Source organism: Pimephales promelas, chromosome 8 (genome assembly GCF_988280905.1).
Source record: "Pimephales promelas chromosome 8, fPimPro1.hap1.1, whole genome shotgun sequence".
Classification (NCBI taxonomy): Eukaryota; Metazoa; Chordata; class Actinopteri; order Cypriniformes; family Leuciscidae; genus Pimephales; species Pimephales promelas.
The window spans coordinates 21,507,090-21,527,360 of NC_142776.1; the positions used below are offsets into that span (position 1 = coordinate 21,507,090).

General features: G+C 35.9%; 1 protein-coding gene across 1 annotated transcript; it reads left to right on the top strand.

Annotated features, from left to right (window-relative positions):
* Positions 1-136: 136 nt before the first annotated feature.
* Positions 137-19,770, top strand: inpp5d (inositol polyphosphate-5-phosphatase D). The gene is made up of 27 exons (XM_039691470.2): positions 137-443; positions 970-1,033; positions 3,076-3,217; positions 4,892-5,057; positions 5,155-5,295; positions 5,421-5,511; positions 5,868-5,945; positions 6,802-6,879; positions 7,437-7,560; positions 7,980-8,086; positions 8,200-8,302; positions 9,284-9,480; positions 9,578-9,695; positions 9,806-9,902; positions 10,037-10,175; positions 11,337-11,445; positions 12,649-12,737; positions 12,854-12,935; positions 13,025-13,114; positions 13,235-13,345; positions 13,494-13,573; positions 13,658-13,745; positions 14,168-14,314; positions 14,447-14,510; positions 14,678-14,902; positions 17,825-18,261; positions 19,405-19,770. The coding sequence occupies exons 1-27, from the start codon at positions 304-306 to the stop codon at positions 19,452-19,454; spliced, it is 3,357 nt and encodes a 1,118-aa protein (XP_039547404.2). The 5' UTR covers positions 137-303; the 3' UTR covers positions 19,455-19,770.
* Positions 19,771-20,271: the final 501 nt, after the last annotated feature.

A 20,271-nucleotide genomic window follows, 5' to 3' on the forward strand; every position in this document is an offset into this window, starting at 1 on the left:
TGTTCGGCCTCCTCTCTTGCTCACTCTCTCTGAGTTTTTAGACTCTGTGTGCGCAGAATGAGGAAGTTCACCCTTGTGTTTGTGGTAGCTTCCTTTTTGCAGCTTTCGCCCCTCTAACAGGAAGAGAGAGACGCAGCGAGCCTAGAGCCAGACAGAGCAGGAGCGGCTATCAGTTATAACAACGAAATGAGACAGACCTTAAAACTCTGAAGCTGACCTCATGTTGATCTCCTCTTGAAAACTGCCTGGGCCAGAATAACCTGGGTGTCTCCAGACAGAGGAAGGGAGAAGTATTTGGAAAGGATGTTTTCCCACCAGCCATGGTATCATGGCAATATCACTCGGTCTACAGCAGAGGACCTCCTCTCCAAAGCAGGCAAGGATGGGAGCTTCCTCCTGCGGGACAGCGAATCCATACAGGGAGCTTATGCCCTCTGTGTTCTGTGAGTATTGCTGTTACCTCTCAGGTGGAAGGGCACATATGTTGCCCCTAATATTAAACGTAATGAAACATGAACGTTTGAAGGCTTTTGAGTTGGAATGTGGTTTAAATGTGACATTTGCAGTGTGTTTGTGCATGAGGTGAAATGTGAGTCTGTCATAAATATAAAACATGCTCGGTTTTTGTGGTACCGCCCCTGCAACCTTATATATATATATACATATATATAATGGTTTTTGAAATATCATTGTTGCAATCAGTTTACAAATAAGAGGCCTATTTGTTTGCAAACTGATCTCAGTTTCCCTGTTTCCTTGCAAATTGTTAAGTATGCAATGACATACAAGTCCAATATGATTCCTTGTATCGTGAATTATTAACAGTGTTAACTGAGACTCAAGGAAGTCGGCGAGGTTATTACACTTTCAGCAAAATGGCCATTTTCACTTTTTGTGTTTGATTTGTGACATTTTACATGGAATTTGTTTTAAATGCATAATGTTTTTATTCTTCTCAATATTTTGCAGGTACCAGAACTGTGTGTACACCTACAGAATATTACCAAATGAGGACAAAAAACTATCAGTCCAGGTAAAAAAATAAAAATAAAATATATATATATATATATATATATATATATATGGCAGTGGTTACTCCTCTGATGAGAATATTTTGCATTGGTTTCTTTGGGTTGAAGCTTCCTGCAATGGCTCTGCTTTCATATTCGCACAGACAGGTGTGCTGAGGGACTATTTTGAGATGTGCACCGAGATACTTCTGCTTGTGAGAATGTCACCAGAATGGTGTTTTCTTTCCATCACTTCATTAAAGTAAAGCTTTTGGTGGACCCAACAAGTATTTGGACACATTAATCAGCCATAAAATCTCATTCGGTACAAATTATCAAACATTGGCATCAGCAAACATCTAGAGATTTCCTTGAAACTAACTTTTCACATATTGTTCCACTGAATTTCACAGGTGAACCACAAGTGTAGTTCTCCTCACGTTTGACAACAGGAACATGTTGAATGATCTCCATTTTGAACTATGTATTAAATATATTGGTTAGTAATTCGGAACCTTTTTCTGTGCATTGTTTTGCTCAAGAAAAGTGTTTGTTCTTTATTGTGATATTGATATTTTGTATCCATTGTAATGAAATTTGAGGATTTTTTCGTTCACACTAGATGCATCATTTATTTTAATCATTTGAAACTGTCTACAGCACTAAAATGGTGGTCAAGTGTAAAAAATAATACAATAGAACCACGACGAGACAAAAAGCAGAGGCAGAGATACTCGATCATCTGCTAATTACGTGTTTCGCTCATGTTCTGCTGGTCACTTGACAAAACACTGTCCATTTTTATGACTAGTTGCACAGAACATCTGGCCTCCTACAAGCCATTTACTATCTTGTACTTGGTAATGAATGTGTGACCTTGTGACAGTTGGCTCTTCAGCTGCCAAAGACTCTCTGAGACCGTTGTGTGGGCGTCTTGTCTGTCAAGCTAGTATCTATTATGTCCTCTGCATTAAAGCAAGCATTGGTCTTCCAGCGTGACAGTGCAGCTGCAAAACCAATTGGTGGTTTTATTCGAGTTGTACAAAACTCTTATTCTCGTGACAAACAAAATAATGAGAGCAAATTGGGTGACCTTTGCTTATAATTTGCATTGTTCTCTCTTGGCGTTACATTTCAAAGTAACCTGCACTCAAGGGACGGGGCTAAACCAAAAACTGTTGTACAATGCCCTTCAATGTCTCTCTACCACAGTTCTTCCTCTTTCAAGCCTGCGTTGCAGCACAGCCTCAGTTTTAATTTATCCATCAGCGTGGGTGTTAAGCAAGCCACAGGGTTCCTCTTGCACCCCGCCTTGAATGGAAAGTTTCAAAAAAATGTGTTCATGCTATTTAATTTAATTAGATTAGCAAATTTCAATTGCAATACATTTGCGCTGACCTTAAACCACTGAGAATTTGTTTTTTATTCAAAGATTACGCTTGTTTCCTATTCCTATATCGAACATCTTGTGATTAGTGACGCTATATGCATGACACATGTGCTAAATGCTGCCATTTTCCTTAATTTTCTCCATAGCCAAGACTGATTCATTTAGAAATTAGGGGCTGTGGATTTGATAACATTAGTAGCATTTTGGTTGTTGACAGAGGAAAAAGGACTGTATATGTATTATGCTGAATTTTTTCTGAATATCGTGTGCTTTTCCACATCATAAACACATCAAGTTTTTAAAGTACATATCTGGTTAGAATTTGTTCTTACTTTGTACAGTAATGCATGTAATTGGGTCAAAACATTTGCTGAGCATCAAGATGTAAGTCAGACCAGGTGACTAAGAGCTTATACTCCAAAGTCCTTTGGAAAAAGTGGCTTATAAACCCTACTTGGCACCAAGTGAGCACTTTTTAAAGGAAACCATGCAAAATGAAGAAATGCAATGTACCACTATTGGTTTCGGACAAAGGAAGAACAACCAAGAGAGTTACTGGAAGTATTGCTGGGAGTGCTGAACATGTTTATGCAAATCATGATTTTGTATATCGTAAAATCCCATAAATGTTGAACATTTGAACACCTTTGTTCATCTGAATACTTTGCTTTGTAGGCATCAGAAGGTGTGCCTATTCGGTTCTTCACTCTGCTGCCAGACCTGGTGGAGGCATATTATAAAGAGAACATGGGTCTGGTCACACACCTTCAGTATGCTGTGCAGAAGGAGAAGGAGGAGGAGCCGGAGGAGGAACCAGGTAAGTCAATTACAATAAGCTTTGTTCATAGTTTCAGAAACACACAGACAGTTGCTGTTACCATGATATTGTGCATAACTAGAGAGCAAAACCACTAGAAAAAATGCTTATGTTTTGAAGTTTTTCTTTTTAATTTTTTTTTTATCATTATATTATATTAGTATTGTAGTATTTTATTTTATTGCAGAGGATATTATTAGCATATCAATTTGAGTGAAAAGTTTGATTAAAGCAGTGGTTCCCAAACTGGGGGAAGTTTGGACTGGAGTTGGAGTTTTAAAAAGGGGTGCACGTCCAGGGTGCAAGACCCTACTGCAAAGTTATGCTGCTTTGTAACGGTCTGTACACTTACAAAGTTCTCAATGCTTCGTTTTGCATGTAGGGACCCTCATTATGTTACTGTGTTAGTGTGGGGCTATTTTTAGCCTTGTTAGTGGTATAAACTAGCGATTTCTTTTTACTTAGTAAATGCCCCCAGTACTAGCATTATACGCTAAACAGTTTTTAGAGATAAAACTCTTTAAATTCGATTATCATGAAAACAAATCTCAGAGAACGGTTGACTGGTACCTATGTTTTCAGACCAAAGGTTCATTTTGCACTGGAATTCTCCTTTAAAGGCATATGCACTGAAATGGCGTGCTGAAAACAGAGCTGATTTTGACCATGTAAAATTAGTGTTTCCTTAAAAATACTTTTATACGAATACAAAATTTTAATAAAAGTATATTACAAAGTTTTCATTTAGACCCTAAACATTAACTTGTACAAAAATGGCATTATATGACCCCTTTAAAACTGCAGTGAACAAAAGACAGTCTCAAAAAAAAAAAAAAAAAAAAAAAAAAAAAAAAAAACACGGTTTGAAATCGCTGGTGTTTCTGACATCACATACTTGTAAACAATCACACATCAACGAGTGGATCTCTGAGCTGGTGACGAGTGGGCGGGGCGGGGCTAATTTGCATATGGATTTGCGTGCTGATTTTATCAATTATTATTATTTTTTAAATATTTAATTTTGGTGATCAAAGATGACTTTTAAGGGATAAAATTATTGACTACAGGGGGGTGCTTGAGCGGAATGTCAGTGGCCATCGTGGTCACAAAGATGGTCGTGGTTGCTGTCGGTAGGGCCTATAATAACAGTCCACTAGATGGCACGCGGCGATTGAAGAATCAGGATTGAGTTTGTAGGGAGCTGTGTAAAAATACGAGGCTGCATCGTTCCTCGCCTCACTTCAGCATCAAAAAGTGTGTGAAAGGATTGCGAGTGGCAGGTAAACACATAAAGCAGAATATACTTAAAACGTCTCTCACTACTGTCAAATCATGTTGTTTAACCTTAACGTTACACAAAAGCTATTGGAACCCATTATAATCAGTGATGCTGTCTGTGAGGCGACACGACAAATTCCCGAAAGTAAGTTAAACCCCGTTTATTCCAACAAAGTGAACAAATTTGGCAAGAAAAGTTTGGGAACCACTGGATTAAAGCGCTAAATCATGGTAGCCTATCTTTTTCTTTTTTTTCTCCATTATTTTAATGTGGTCTCGTCTCATACTTTTTGAGCTGGCTGTAATGTTGAGAACTATGTGACAGTAAAATGTAAGGTTTGAAGTTGGTTCCATTAACTTCAAGGAAACTGTTTGGTCAAATCTCCATTTCCACAGAACAAATTATTTTGCCGCCTCAGTTGCCACCCAGGAATATCTCAGGTAATGAAAGTAAAGATTGCCACAGTGATTCGTCCAGAGGAACCGATAGAGGAACAGAGCTTGCCCGGCCCTCCATCTCAGACACCTATCTCCAGCGTTTGCAGCAAATCGACATATCAAAGTAATTTATTTTTATTTTCTTATTTTATTTATTTTTAATTTATTTACTCGAGTAGCCATTTTCTGGTGTGCTAATGATTCTGATGTTCAATGTCCAGTCTATCAGAGGACCACCAGAAGTCCATTCAGGAGTATTTCCGCACATCTGTGTGTCTGGATGCAGAACAGGTGCAGAATGGGAACCCGACTCTTCCTCACTTAAAAAAGCTCATACAGAGTATCTGCAAAATCCTAAACAGGTAAAATTGTTCTGAAAATTGTGTGAATTCTGAAACCTTATTACCCTTATATGAATGTTTTGGTACTGACATTGTATTTATTGTGCTTTTAATTTACATTAATTGACATTCCTACTTGCTCGTAGTGAAATTGCTCGCACACTTCCGAGTCTTGAGGCACTGCAGAAAGTTTTGGATCCACCACTGTCTCCTGGAGCTGGGAGACTAAGGAGTCAGGTCAGTAAGCAAATCCTGAATCAAACCAGGAAGGGTTCAGTTTCATGCAAAAATGTAAAAGACCCAATCTTACAAGGCATTGGAATAGCTTGTAACAACAGTCCTCTTTGTATCTGACTTTTTACTGATTTACATGATTTAGGGGTTAAAAAATAGGCCTAAATTTCATAGTAGTTTTTATTACAGATGGTAGAACCAATAAATGTGTTGAAACACTTGTTGTTTCCCTTACAGACAAGTAGAGAAATGAGAACCGCAATAATATGTACAAAAAAGTGGTATGTTAAGGTTTCCCCCCCACTATTTTTTTTTTATTTTTATTTTTACTTATATCTGTTGATTTTACTCTTTTCCAGCTTTCTGGAGATGCAAATCAGTCTGTGGCTTTCAAACTGGAGCAACTGACTAAGCTTATATATTCAATAGAAGACAAGGTAACACTGTTCTTTATTTTTGGATGAGAGCAAACATTAAATTAAATGAAAATCTCATTGGGAAGTTGGGAACTTTAATTCAGGGATAATGTACATCCAGTCAGAATAAACCCCAACAGAGTGATCAGGACCCTGACGCAAAGTGCTTATTATTAGCCGGTTATTACACGGCTACTTGCCACATACAGTAATATAGCCTATACTTGCCACAAGTAAATAATTAGACACGAAATATTGATCTGAGTTGAAATATTTTATTAGGTCTTTAAACGCAAAGCATCTGTGGAGAGAGCAGTTGCTAGCATGGCAAGTTTGAACTAGATGGACATTTGATATGGTTCAGTCATACTGTACCACTTATTACACAGCATTTCACCACATAAATAATTATGGGGATAAGAGATAATGATTTGAGCTGAGATTTGACTTGAGATTTTAGATTAAAACCGTACCTGTTTGTTATTTTATAATCCAATAATGTACCGTAATAAACAATAGTTGCAAAATGGCAGCAACCACATTTGTATGAAACAAGAGAGAGCGAGTCCACGATACTGTATGACATAATTAAATAACTGTACAAAAAATATATTTTTTTAAATATAAAGATTTAATACAAATATATTAATATATTTAGTATAAAGTTTTAATATTTTATTAGCAACAACTTCCATGAAGAAAAAAAAAAAACGTTCCTAGCAAGTGTATATAGCGCTGCTGATTTCACCTGGATGAGCCTGTGTTATCTGTTTTCAGTTGTCGTTATCGGGGAATAACATAACGCTGGATGGCGTGATTGACCAATCAGAATCAAGCATTCCACAGAGCCGTGACTAACCTACCCTCTTATTTACAGACCAAGAATGCTGTGTTTGATTTTGTCGGATATGATGGAGGGCACAGAAAGTCACTTATTCCTCCTGTGATGTTCGAAGTAAGCAATTCAGTTCAACAATAAATACACCATTTTTGGTTTAGTTAACATTAGTTAACAAACAATATTACAGCATTTATTAATATTAGTTAATAGCCTATAACATAGGTTAACAAATGCTGTTAAAACAGTTTGTTTTTTAATTGTTATGTTAGTAACTAATGTTAACAAATCAGACCTTATTTTGAAGTGTTTCCTATTTTTTTAAATAAAGTAGTTAATTGCTTTGTTGATTAGCACATAAATATATAAATAAACGTAAATACTGTATAAAATTCATGTAGTTTGATTTCCGTATCCGAAGTGAAAGTCATAACCTGTAACCTTCTTCCTACTTGTAATGATGTCATAATAATGAAAGCATGGAGGTTTTCATTGCGACTGCTTTGCACTCGAAAACCACATGCAAATTAGAGTTATGTTTGCCTATGTGGCGATTGGCGGTAACATTTGCCTCTGCTCACATCCATCATAGATAGATAACCTTTATAACTATTTTTGGCACATCAGAAATGCTGAACTCAATTTTACTTTAATGTCCTTTTCTGTGTTAACAGGTCAAATGTGACTCCCTCGGTATATCAATCAAAACGTATCTTAAAGTAGACGTGGAAGGCGGGAAGGTTTACTTCAAGAAGTCCAAAGATGGACCTGAGGATAAATATTTTGTGCACAATAAAAGTATGCTGAACCACTTCATCACTTACATAGCCACATACATTTGAATGTGATTACGATTTTTCAATATCGACAGTTCCGCAGGCCTTTATTGCAAAAATAAACCTTGATAGGATTATCAGGACCCAAACGCAAAGCACTCTTCATCCTTAAGGGTTGCGATAATGCTGTTTACTTGAACTTATTTTCTTATGTAAAAGAAATTGCAAAGAAACACTGGGTTCAAATTCTAAATATATCGGTTGCAAGTCACAATAGTCAAATATACAGTTCAGTGGTGGTCATTATACTAAATATTTGACCTCTGAATTCTGTGATAGACCAATCAGAATCTTGTATTCCCGAGAGCCATGTAACCAAAATGTGTGAAATTACCTATAAACTAGTAAATAATGGCAACATGCCAAATTCTTAATTTTCAGTCTTGCAGTTGGTGAAGTCACAGAAGATGCATAACAGACTAGCATTGGTGGTCGAGACAGAGAAGGAAAAAACTCAGCGCAAAGACTATGTCTTTGATGACACAAAGGTAAAAATCCCACTGTAATAGTTGGCAGGACATTTTTTTGTATGGACGTTTTGTTTTTGTGTGTTTTTAATGTGATCCTGTGTGTAAATGAGTATCTCAAAACAACTTTTCAGAAAAGAGAAGGCTTCTGCCAGCTTCTACAGCAGATGAAGAACAAGCACTCAGGAAAACCTGAGCCGGATATGATCACCATATTTGTTGGCACCTGGAACATGGGTAAGATGCATTTAGCCTATTAACATATATACATTTCAGTTTATTTAGTTATTTAGTCCAAAAAAGCTACTCAAGGTCTCCTGAATTCAGATATTTTTGAAAAAAGTGCTGTACATGTTTTAAAATATATATATTATTTTTTTTTTAAACATGTACAGCACTTTTTTCATATATATATATAATCTCACTTTAGCATATTTAAACTTATTACATAAATAATATACTAGTATAATATAAATGAAGATACTTCAAGTGAATTCAGTATGAACTGAATGTAATGTTTTCAAACACTTAATGGCATGCCATTTATAGTTAAAAGGGCAAGTTCGATATTTTACACTCAAAGCCCTGTTTTAAAATCGTTTCTGATGAAATAGAACGGTTATGATTAAAATTTTGACACATGCTTCTGGCCCGAGAAATTTTGGTTTCTGTAGTTGCAAAAAAAAAAAAAAAAATTCACTTTAAGTGTAAAATACTGAACTTGCCATTTAACTATAAATGAGACAGTTTAGAGTGTTTTTATATGTAATTTCATAATTACTTTTATTGTCTATGAAATATGGTTAAAGTGAATTGACAAATGTACCGATACGCATTTATGGTAAACTAAAACATATTTAAATGTCATTTATTTTTTATGTCATATCATGCATATAATTTCATATTTGTAATAATTAAGTTGTAATTTAGAACATTTAAAATGTATTAACTTTAAATGTAATATCAAATGTAAGGTCAAGACACCAAATGAACTACTTCAAAGCATGACAAAATTAAATTATTAAAGCAAAATGATTGTACTTTCAAGTAAAACCTGTAATTTGACATTAGTAACACAGTCTTGAAATTGTGCTGTCTTTACGTGCACATAAATGGTTATTAATTTCACTAATACTATATTATAACTGTAAGTACAATTTTTTGGTGTAAGCGACTAAATGTACACTAACTAGAGATCAACTTGTGCTGTCCATTCAGGAAATGCGAATCCACCACAAAACATCACTTCCTGGTTGCAGTCAAAGGGTCAGGGAAAAACCCATGATGACACAGCCAATCAAATCCCACATGATATCTATGTAATTGGGACACAGGAGGACCCAATGGGAGAGAAGGATTGGATAGAAACCGTTAGGGGAGCCCTTAGGGATATAACCAACATTAGCTTCAAACAAGTGAGTGACACAAAACCCAACAATAAGGCTTCGGGTGCCCTATGTGGTTTCCGTATATAATGACAACTATGTGTTTTTTTGGTGCTTTTTTTAACAGATAGCCACTCAGACACTGTGGAGTATACGAATTGTGGTTCTAGCCAAGCCTGAACATGAGAACCGCTTCTCTCACGTCTTCTCTGATAGCGTTAAGACTGGCATAGCTAATGCTCTGGGTTTGTTTATAGCCTTTTCCCCAAAAAATTAATAGGAAATGCAAAGCAAGCTTTATGTTCTACTTTGTTGGATGTAAAAATGCTAATTATCTGTGTATGTGTGTTTAAAGGGAATAAAGGAGCAGTGGGGGTGTCTTTTATGTTTAATAGAACCTCATTTGGGTTTGTCAATAGTCACCTGACCTCAGGAAGTGAAAAGAAACTGAGGTAAGCCACAACCCAAAAACCTGTCAGTGCGACTAATTAGACATTGGCATAAAATAAACATGATTAATAATATAATAATCATTATAAGTAATGCGATAAAAAATGTAGTAACTTGATTACTGTACCTTTTCTAGGCGAAACCAGAACTACATCAGTATTCTGCGTTTTCTGAATCTGGGAGATAAGAAACTTAATCCTTTTGACATCACACATCGCTTCACACACCTCTTCTGGCTGGGGGATCTGAATTATAGGGTTGACCTACCATCACAGGTAGGTTCAAATGAATGTTAATGCTTTTTCCAGTAAATGCATCTAGGTAAACGATGACAATTCGTTCATTTGGAAACTTTATATCAAATAGGTATCTTGAACAGTTTTGCAACTGGGGTGAAACAAAGCTGTTTGAATTACATTAAGATTTTGGGTAACACTTTAAAATAATGGTCCGTAGTTAACAAGTAGCTATGCAGGAAGTAATAGGTAGTACTGCATTAACACCGAAGTTAATACTATTAACTAATATGGAAGCAATATTAACTAATCATTAAGTAATAGGTAATTAGTACAAAGGTAGTTCCTTGGTAGGTATTTGATTGTTACTAAAGAAATATATCCTCATTGAGAACTACTTGTGAACTAAGAAATAATAACCAATTAATTACTAATCACAAAAGTAACATATCTAAAAAGTGAACAATTGTGGGGGTTTTACTCTTAACGTGGTCATAACATTTCAGAAGCATGTGCCTCAAATGGGTTCTTTGTGGAAACCAGTTTATGAAGTTTATATATCCTCCCAAATACATTAGCTAGGTTGAGATTGTGACCACTACTCTTGCCAGGATGGACGCATGTTCTCTGTTTGTTTAAAACTTAAACATAAAACATTGTAAAGATTTTGTAATTATAGCTTCTAAGTATACTCTATTGTTAATGCATGTCAAATACAAACACAAGAAAGTAAATGCTTCATATCAGCTACTATTTTTATCTTCTATCTGATAGTAGTAATTGACCACTTTAGATGTAATTTTATAACTTATTTGATTGCAAAATTTATTTTAAGTCTACAAATTAAGTTTTTATTTTATTCATTTTTTATTGTTACTATGCATGTCAATTTCATGAGTTCATATGAAGTGAGACTTCATTTGTCACACCGCAGAACCGTTTAAAATGATCCATTGAGGACATTTTTATCTATTTTAAACACTCTTCATGTTGATAAAAAAAGGTGTCTAGGGACAAATTATGCATCAGTTACCCACATTATGATATTTCAAGGCATAAACTGCCTTTGTTGTTCAGAGAACTTTCTTGTATATGAAAAGGCAGTTCCTCTATTAAGAAAAGAGCTGCCACGTACTGCAGCTCCTGTCATCAACTGACAGGAAAAGACAGAAGCTTTGCATAGTTGTTTGCTCTTTGCAGGAAGCTGAGAACATTGTGATGAAGATCAAACAGCAGCAGTATCAGGAACTGCTGGCAAGAGATCAGCTGACCATAGAGAGGGAAGAGAGAAAGGTCTTCTTAGAATACGGTGAGAAGCCACCTTTCTTTCATTGACCTAAACTCACTGCAGATACAAAGAATCAGTTTTAACCACAACATATAAGCTTTTGTGCCCATAGAATAGGAACATATACAATGATAAAAATATTGTTATCATAATTTAAGTTCTTTGTCTAATCTAGCTTTTTTTAGTTTGAAACTATTATTGGTCATGCACTTGTACATAATTTATCTATTATTTTAATTACCAATATATTTTTTTGGCTAACTGATTACTCAACTACAAAGTTACTCAATATCCATCCCTACACCAAACAGGTGGTCCTAACCAAATCACCCTTTAGTTTAGACAATATTGCTACAAAATGACGTCAAACAAATAGAGCAATGTTGAAATTGCCACACTGTTTACACTTCTACTTGTGAATGGCTCTCTTATAGTTTCTCTACACAGATGGGATGGGATATGAGAGTATTTATTATCAAAAAACAAAACAAAAATCCACACACTTTGAGTCAGTTAGAAATTTTCAGTTCACTGGAGGTTTTTCTAACTTTAATCCAAACCAGATTTTCTTTTCATAGTTTGTATTGTATTATCATTTTTGCATATCCAGTGAGGTTTAACCTAACATCAAACTACTATATAAGGTACTATAAACCAAATTTAGAAAAAACACATTGACTGTTGGTGTGGGGTTGGTAAGATTTTTAAAAAAGTCTAAAGATTGATAAAAGTCTCTCATGCTCAAAGACTGCATTTATTTAAAAAAAATAATATTAAAATATGTTTACAATGAAAAAACTGTTTTCTATTCTATTATCTCTAAAATGTAATTTATCCCTGTTATGGCAAAGCTGAATTTTCAGCATCATTACTCCAGTCAGTGACACATGATATGAAATCATTCTAATGCTGATTTGATGCTTAAGAAACGTTTCTTATTATTATCAATGTTAAAAATAGCTGTGCTGCTTAATATTTTTTTTTTAGGATTATTTTCAGGATTCTTTAAAGTTTTAAAATGTCTTTACTGTCTCACTTGACCCATTTAATGCATACTCACTCAATAAAAGTATTATTTTTTCCCCAACAAAATCCTGCTGACCCCAAACTTTTGCACCGTAGTATACATATAAATGTCAACAAGGTGTGTTATGCCAAACTTGTTGAGGAATAGAAGCATGCTTAATATCAGATTCCATTCCATTCATATTTTTTACTTTACAGTGGAGGAGGAGATTACATTTGCTCCCACGTATCGTTTTGAGAGAGACACACGGGAGAGATATGCCTACACTAAAGCCAAAGCCACAGGGGTATAGCGTGAAAGCCACCACACATCTGAACAACCTTCCCCATGCAGCAGATATATTATAAAATTGAATTTAATGATGAAAATCCTTCTTACATAAATGTTTTATCTCACAAACAGACAAAATACAACTTGCCTTCATGGTGTGATCGTGTGCTTCGCAAGTCCTACCCTATGGTGCATGTGGTTTGCAACTCATATGGTTAGTTCATTATATTTAAAATGCAAGTTGTATAAATGCGCATGAAAGACATCACTACATTAACCAATATGTTTCTTTGATTTTAATAGGATGCACCAATGATATCATGACAAGTGACCATTCCCCTGTATTTGCCACATTTGATGTTGGTGTGACTTCTCAGTTTGTCTCAAAAAATGGTATGATGTTGTAAATATTTCACTATGGCAACAACCCCATTTTAATAGAGAGACTTTGCATCCCGGCTGTCTTGTGCATTGTGGTAATTCACTAACGATGGACTCTTTTGCTCTTTACAGACCTGTCAACGGATGCTCAGGGTGCTATAAAGATCATGAACTGTGTGGCTATCCTTTTGACTAAATCCAAGACCAAGTTCTTCATTGAGTATCACTCAAGCTGCTTGGAGAGTGAGGAGGAGCTATATGCTTTTTACTTTCTTTTCTGTCTTAAATGATCACAAAGCATTTGAATCCTACACCTTTTTTCTTTAGAAGATCACATAAGCTACTCCAAAAAGAGAAAAGTGAAGTTAAATAATTCCTATTCATTTTCTAGAGTTTGTGAAGAGTCCTGAAGGAGAAAACCAAGAGAACACTGAGGGCTCAATAAAAGTACGATTTGGGGGACAAGTTGAGGTAAAAACTAGGTAAAAAAGTATACACTATACATTGCAAGCTCAGCCATCACGTTTACATTATCTTTGTGAAATCACTTTGCAGCTCACGCCCATCATTGCAGACCCAGAATACCTCCTTGATCAGCACATACTCATTTGCATTAAATCTACAGATTGTGATGAGTCATATGGTAAGGGTTACCTGAAATCTGTGAATGTTTATTACTCACATAATCGTAATTCTAGTTGGCTAAGCACATCCTTTTCTGATTTCATTTTTAAGGTTCATAGTTTATTAGGAAAACTAGGTTTAACATGCATCACAACTATTGGAATATTCCTGTAAACATGATATCAGAACATTCCAAATAAACTGAATAAATGTTGAATGTTAAAAAGATAGTTCAGTCATGGTGAATATTCCGAATTAAGTGTTTACGTGACTTGAAATTCTGATGAACATGATGGCATTTCTAAAAACTGGAATATTGACTTTATCTGGTTATAGCATGTGTAGACATGATGCTTACACAATCAGAATAAGACCATATTCTGATTAGTATCGGAATAGTCGTATGCATTCAAACACAATAACGCTGCGCTCTGTCTGTAGGTGAGGGCTGTGTTGCTCTGCGTTCTGCTGAAAGCTCTTACACTGAGTTCTCTATCAAACTCACCCATCATGGTGAGCACACAGGCCATCTAACGGGTGGCATTCAACTCCCCAAATCTGAAGGAAAACAGGCAGAGAAGCTCTATGGTGAGTGCACAATGTGTTTCTGTACAGCAATGGCTGACACAACCAATCCTGGATTGTGATATAATGCTTTACTTACCGAGTTTCGAGGCTACAGTATGTTCCTTTCCTTAAGATTATTTTTCTTTATTCCAGATTTCATTAAAATCGGAGATGACCCAGGAGCTGGTAAAGGGAAATCAGGAGATAATAGCAAAATGTAAAATATTCGCATTTTCCCTCGTTTCTATTTACATTTATTTAACAGATTCTTATATCCAAAATGTTATGTTATTATTTAATTACTTTTTCAAAATGATGTTATTAGAAAAATTTAGATTCGGTTATGTTTGTACAATTTTATATATCTTTGACATTCTTTGACAGGTCTTCTTCAGTCCTCGCCTCTGATATAAGTAACCCCAGTTATATGGGCGTAGGCTACAAGAGCAATAACCAGGCAGACAGGGGCGCCAGCAACATTATGTCCCCTAGAACAGGGCCAACCTCTGGACATTCATCAAAGGACATGACGCATGGCAATCTCTCCCCAAAAAAGTCTAATTATGACCATGCTACATCCAGCCCAACTGCAAAGACATCAAACCCTGTGTAAGTATATTTTGACACGATTAGGTAAAATTTTATTTTAGGGTCCAATTCGATCACGATTAACTAGTTGCATATTAGCAAGCATGTTACTTGGATATTGGCTGTTTATTAGGACTTATAAAGCACATATTAATGCTCTCACTCTACATCCCTTAATTCCACCCAAACTTAAAACCTAAACTTAATAACTACCTTACAACTATTAATAATGTGTAATTAGGAGTTTTATTGAGGCAAAATTTGTAGTTCATAGTTAATATTGAGAATTGGACCCTAAATTAAAGTGTGACCTCACATTTTTATCTCCTTTATCTCATCATCAGTATATCCATCATGTCATCTGACAAAAGTCTTTGGTTTAGTTAAAGGTTATCTGACAAATTAGACTTTTTAATTGATCAATATCAGTCGATGATGGATACTTATAGTGCATGATCATTTCCCCTTCTTTACATTTAGACCATTTTTGTTGTCATGTAACATTCAAAGTTAATAACTATTAGTTTAAAAACACAGCTAAATATAATCTCAGAATGAATCCATTTTTCATATTGTATATTATGGTATGTTGTGATGCCTAAATTCACTTTTAGCACTTAAACAATGATTTTTTTTTTAGGTTTTAGTGTTGAATTTGAACATCTGCCAATTATTGGCTGTCAGCCATCATTAAAAAACCCCATCAACTTATGGTTTCCTTTATAAATAAAAATTTCCTTTATAAATGAAACTCAACCAGGCACTTCGAAGAGGTTCTGATGCTGCTGGCATACGGTGTAATGAAGCGTGTGGGTCACTAAATCCAACAACCGAACATTTTGACTTCTCCTCTCGTAACTTCTGCATCCTTGAGCTCGGACTACAAAATCAGAGCAAGAAATAAAAAATGGCAGTTTTGCTCGAAGTGTTGGGCAGCTAGTCAAAGTCCTTATTTGGCAGTTCCGCTGCATACTGTGACGTAATAACAGACAAATCTGAAAAGATTGAAAATTATGACCAAAACAGAATATAAAGATATAAACGAAGCACCTGAAGAGAATAATTTCAACTTTTCTGTACTTATAAACACTCCAAATATACAACAAAAAGCATTTAAAGGAACACTCCGACTTTTTGGGACTTTAGCCTATTCACCTTACCCCCCAGAGTTAGATAAGTCCATACATACCTTTTTCATCTCCGTGCGTGCTATAAGTCTGTTTGACGCACCCACCGCTAGCCTAGCTTAGCACAAAGACTGGATGTGAATGGTTGCAGCTTTCATACTAATCCAAATGAGTGACAAAATAACGCAAACGTTTTCCTATTTACATGTTGTGGTTTGTATAGTCACAGAGTGTGCAAATATCATGGCCATATGAGACACAGACATCTTTTGACCGTATAAATACTATATTTTCTGAAGGGGAAGCACTGCTACTTGGGCAGAGTGATAACAATCACCTGAGACGCACCGTGACGAGGAGCAGAGTTCGCTTCGCTCAGCGTTGGAATAAAGAGTCAGCAATTACTAACGTTAGATAGAAAAGCAAGGTTTATCATGGGTGTTTGCTTTATTGTATGAGCTGTGACAATAAACAGGGGAGACCAGGTAATACAGTACCATGTTTCATTGATTTCCAACCAAAAACGCACCCAGATTTATAAATATCACATGAATAAATAATTATTATTACAGGAATCAATATATTTTAAATGCAATTTATTAGCTGAACCAAATGTATTCAACAGTAAATACATTTGCCTATATAATATACAGTATTGCATTACTATAGGATAGAATAAGGGGAAAGTAATAGCACAAATGTTTTTGCACAATGAACTCACAGCCTATCGTACCCTTTTGCACGCTCAAGTTCGTTATTTCCATGGTTATTTCAAATTTAGGCTACTAGGCGCGCCGCGCGCAGGGTGCAAGTTCAACGCGGTAAACGCGCTCGTTTTTTTTCCCCAAGCGCGTCCGCACCGCATCAAGATAAAAACATTCATACCCTAATCATATAATAGTGTCACTAACGTTACATTAGATCTGGCTAATAATGGCACTGTTACAGTAGGTCATCTAAAAACATAACGGAACACTTACCTCAGCCGCAGGTGATCCACTAGTCCTGTCTGTGCTATCGATGGGATAGCCGTATCCTTCAGCACATTATGGTCCGTGTGGCAAATTCCATTTTTTCAAAATAGTCGTCCTCATTGAAATGTACCGAGCAAACGTAATGTCCCTTGATAATCTTAGGTGTGTTTGGATAAATATCCAGAGTAAGTTAGCCATTTCTTCATCCAGTCAGCGTTTTTAGTTGGAATTCTGTGAAACATGGTTACCTCCCCTGTTTACAGTCGCAGCTACTTACAATAGAGCGAAAACCCATGACTCTAAACTACGCTTTTACTATTTATAAATTGCTGACTCTATTACCCAAACACCGAGCGAACCATCCGCTCCTCACCACAGCGTGTCTCCGGTGATGCGGTTATTACGCTGTCAAAGTAGCAGTGCTTCGCCTTCAGAGAATAGTTCCCAGGTTTTATACGGTTAAAAGATGTCTGTGTCTCATTTGACTTTGTTATTTGTACATTATGTGACTATACAAACCACAATATGTAAATAGGAAAACGTTTGCGTTATTTTGCCACTCATTTGGATCAGTATGAAAGCTGCAACCAGTCACATCGAGTCTTTGTGCTAAGCTAGGCTAGCGGTGGGTGCGTCAAACAGACTTATAGCACGCACGGAGATGAAAAAGGTATGTATGGACTTATCTAACTCTGGGGGGTAAGGTGAATAGGCTAAAGTCCCAAAAAGTCAGAGTGTTCCTTTAAGGGCTAAAAAAGTGGATTTAGCATGATATGTCCCCTTTAAAGTGATTCCAGATTAATTCTCTAAATAAAATTGTGCATATTTGTCTTTGGCTACAGATCTGAGGATGGGAAAACACCAGAGATGTTTGACAATCCCCTTTATGGCTCAATGAGTGGATCACGAGGGGGGAAAGACCATCTGTCTCCTCCAGATCCTCACTTCTCCTTCCCCAAAACAGACCTTGACGCTGATCGCCAGGCCCCTGTTCCGACCCCCCGCTATCGCTCCTTCACCTGTTCAGAAACCAAACCTCCCTCATCCTCAGCCACGAACATCATGAGCAGCGGTCTACAATCCCAGATCATCACCAAGAAGCCTGTGGTGCCTTCTCGCTCTGAAGGGGGCATGACTGGGCCCAACAGACCTCCGGTTCCTGTGAAGTCTCGCTCTGGTCAGCCACAAGAGCTTCAACCAAAGCCTAGAGACTACAGAGACAGCTCAGAGCTCCCATCCAAGATACGACCACAAACCAGACCAGGCCAACCCAAAGATGGTATGATAACTACATGCTCCACATTCCTTCCTTGTGGAAGACTATAGATCAGGGCTCTCTATCTCATTCTTCATCCTTCAAGTGTATTTCAAGCAGTGCATGTAGACAGCTTCAGCGATTATAATGGGTTCTAACCCAATCCATTAGTCTCAAAAATAATCATGACAACACTATGTATAATGCTTTTTGAAATAACTCTCTTATATACCTACCAAGGGTGCATTTGTTTGATTAAAAATACAGTACAAGAGGCGTTTCTAGCCTTTCATCAGTACTGGGGCACGTGACACCATCAAAACAAAAGTGTGTCTATATTTTGATACTGTTTTAAATACTGTTTTTGATATAAATGGATGAGAATTATCTTAACCTAAAGGATAGAGTTGTTGACACGCAATTATTGTCATTGTCAAGTCCGATTAGATTAATTCGCAAATCTGACATTGTTAGTTCTAACTCTAAACCACTGATAGAAATCACACCACATCATTACTGAAATATTCTCAGAGAAAATGATTTTGACACAATAAGATTGTATCAGTAATATTTTATGGGTATGGGGCTTGTGCCACAGTAAAAGGGGTCTAGCGATGCCCATGGTACAAGCGGTAATATTATGAAATATTATTGCAATTTTACAGAACTTTTTTTTCTATATGTGTAATTCTTAAAATGTAATTTATTCCTGTGATGGAAATCACAGCTGAATTTTGCTAAATGCAGAATTTCTGTTTCATTAATCCAGTCATCATTGTCACGCAATCCTTCAGAAATCATTTTAATATGTTGATTTGATTCTCAGGAAAAGATTTCTTCTTATTATCAATGTAGAAAACAGCTGTGCTGCGTGCTTACTATTTTTGTTTAAAACATATTAATAATATTTTAGTGTAATAATATTAATATTACTGTTTTTCTGTATTTTTGATCAAATATATCCAGCTTTAGTAGAGATTTATTTAAAAAAAAACATCTGAATTATTTTAAACTTTTGGCTGGTAGTGTAACTAATAAAAACTTAAGAATTAGATATTTGATACTACAAAGAATGTATTTATGGTTTATGTAATTGTAATATATATTTAATTATTCAACATTTATTTTATTAATTTTCCCTTTTGCATTTGCAACATCTTTCCTCAGTGCACAATGAGTCGTCGCAACCTCTGAAGATGGGACGGCCTTTAAAATGATTTTCTATTGGTATGCCATTGCAAGATACCTTTCAGCGCTGGTGGGATATTCATATCTCATACTTGAAACTCTGTACTGGACACAAGCCATAAGCTTCTTAATCTCTGTGTACTCAAATTAATAAGTGCATTACAATAAAAGAAACTTGGATATTGATTTCAGAATGATTATGAATGTTTCAACAGTTTGAATGTTACTGCATATAGTAATAAATAGAGGAATCTTTCCATCAACCTGTGTTTCAACATTTCATATTGCTTAAAATATTTTATTAAAAGTTGTAATCTTCTAATAAAACCAAGTATTGTACAGTTATTGGCTTTTTTTTTTTTTGGTCTGGAAACACACTTTATAATGGCTGAGTTTTAATATTTAGGCCACCAAGGAAACCAAGATTCAAGTCTTGGACATACAGGCTAACACATAAAAATACATACAGTTATAGTACATCAACAAGTACAGACATAAGTGCATTCAGCACCTACAACACAGCCCCTCATTTCACACACACCTTATATTCTGAGTTTAGAGGATTCAGTGATAAAGGGATAAAATCATTTTTATACCTATTCAGACATATTGTGCTTTTTTAATTGGATCTGATGGAAGCAGCTCGTACTCTGAATGCAGGAAATGGGAGGGTTCTGCTATTATTGTCCTAGCCTGTTAATGGTCTCAGAAAGAATTTGGAGGGAGTCACCCACATCACTTCCATTGCTTTATGAACCAGTCTATTTATTTGTGATTTTAACTTCACTGGTATGTTACCAAAATAGGCTACAATTCGTAACGTAATACAGTCTCTATCACAGAATG

What these genes read in the sequence shown, in the direction of transcription:
- inpp5d (XM_039691470.2), top strand. Translation starts at nt 304, where the DNA reads ATGTTTTCCCACCAGCCATGGTATCATGGCAATATCACTCGGTCTACA. An exon ending in ATATTTTGTGCACAATAAAA is followed by an intron (nt 7,561 to 7,979) that starts GTATGCTGAACC and finishes CTTAATTTTCAG; the next exon opens with TCTTGCAGTTGGTGAAGTCA. An exon ending in GCAAAGACATCAAACCCTGT is followed by an intron (nt 14,903 to 17,824) that starts GTAAGTATATTT and finishes CTTTGGCTACAG; the next exon opens with ATCTGAGGATGGGAAAACAC.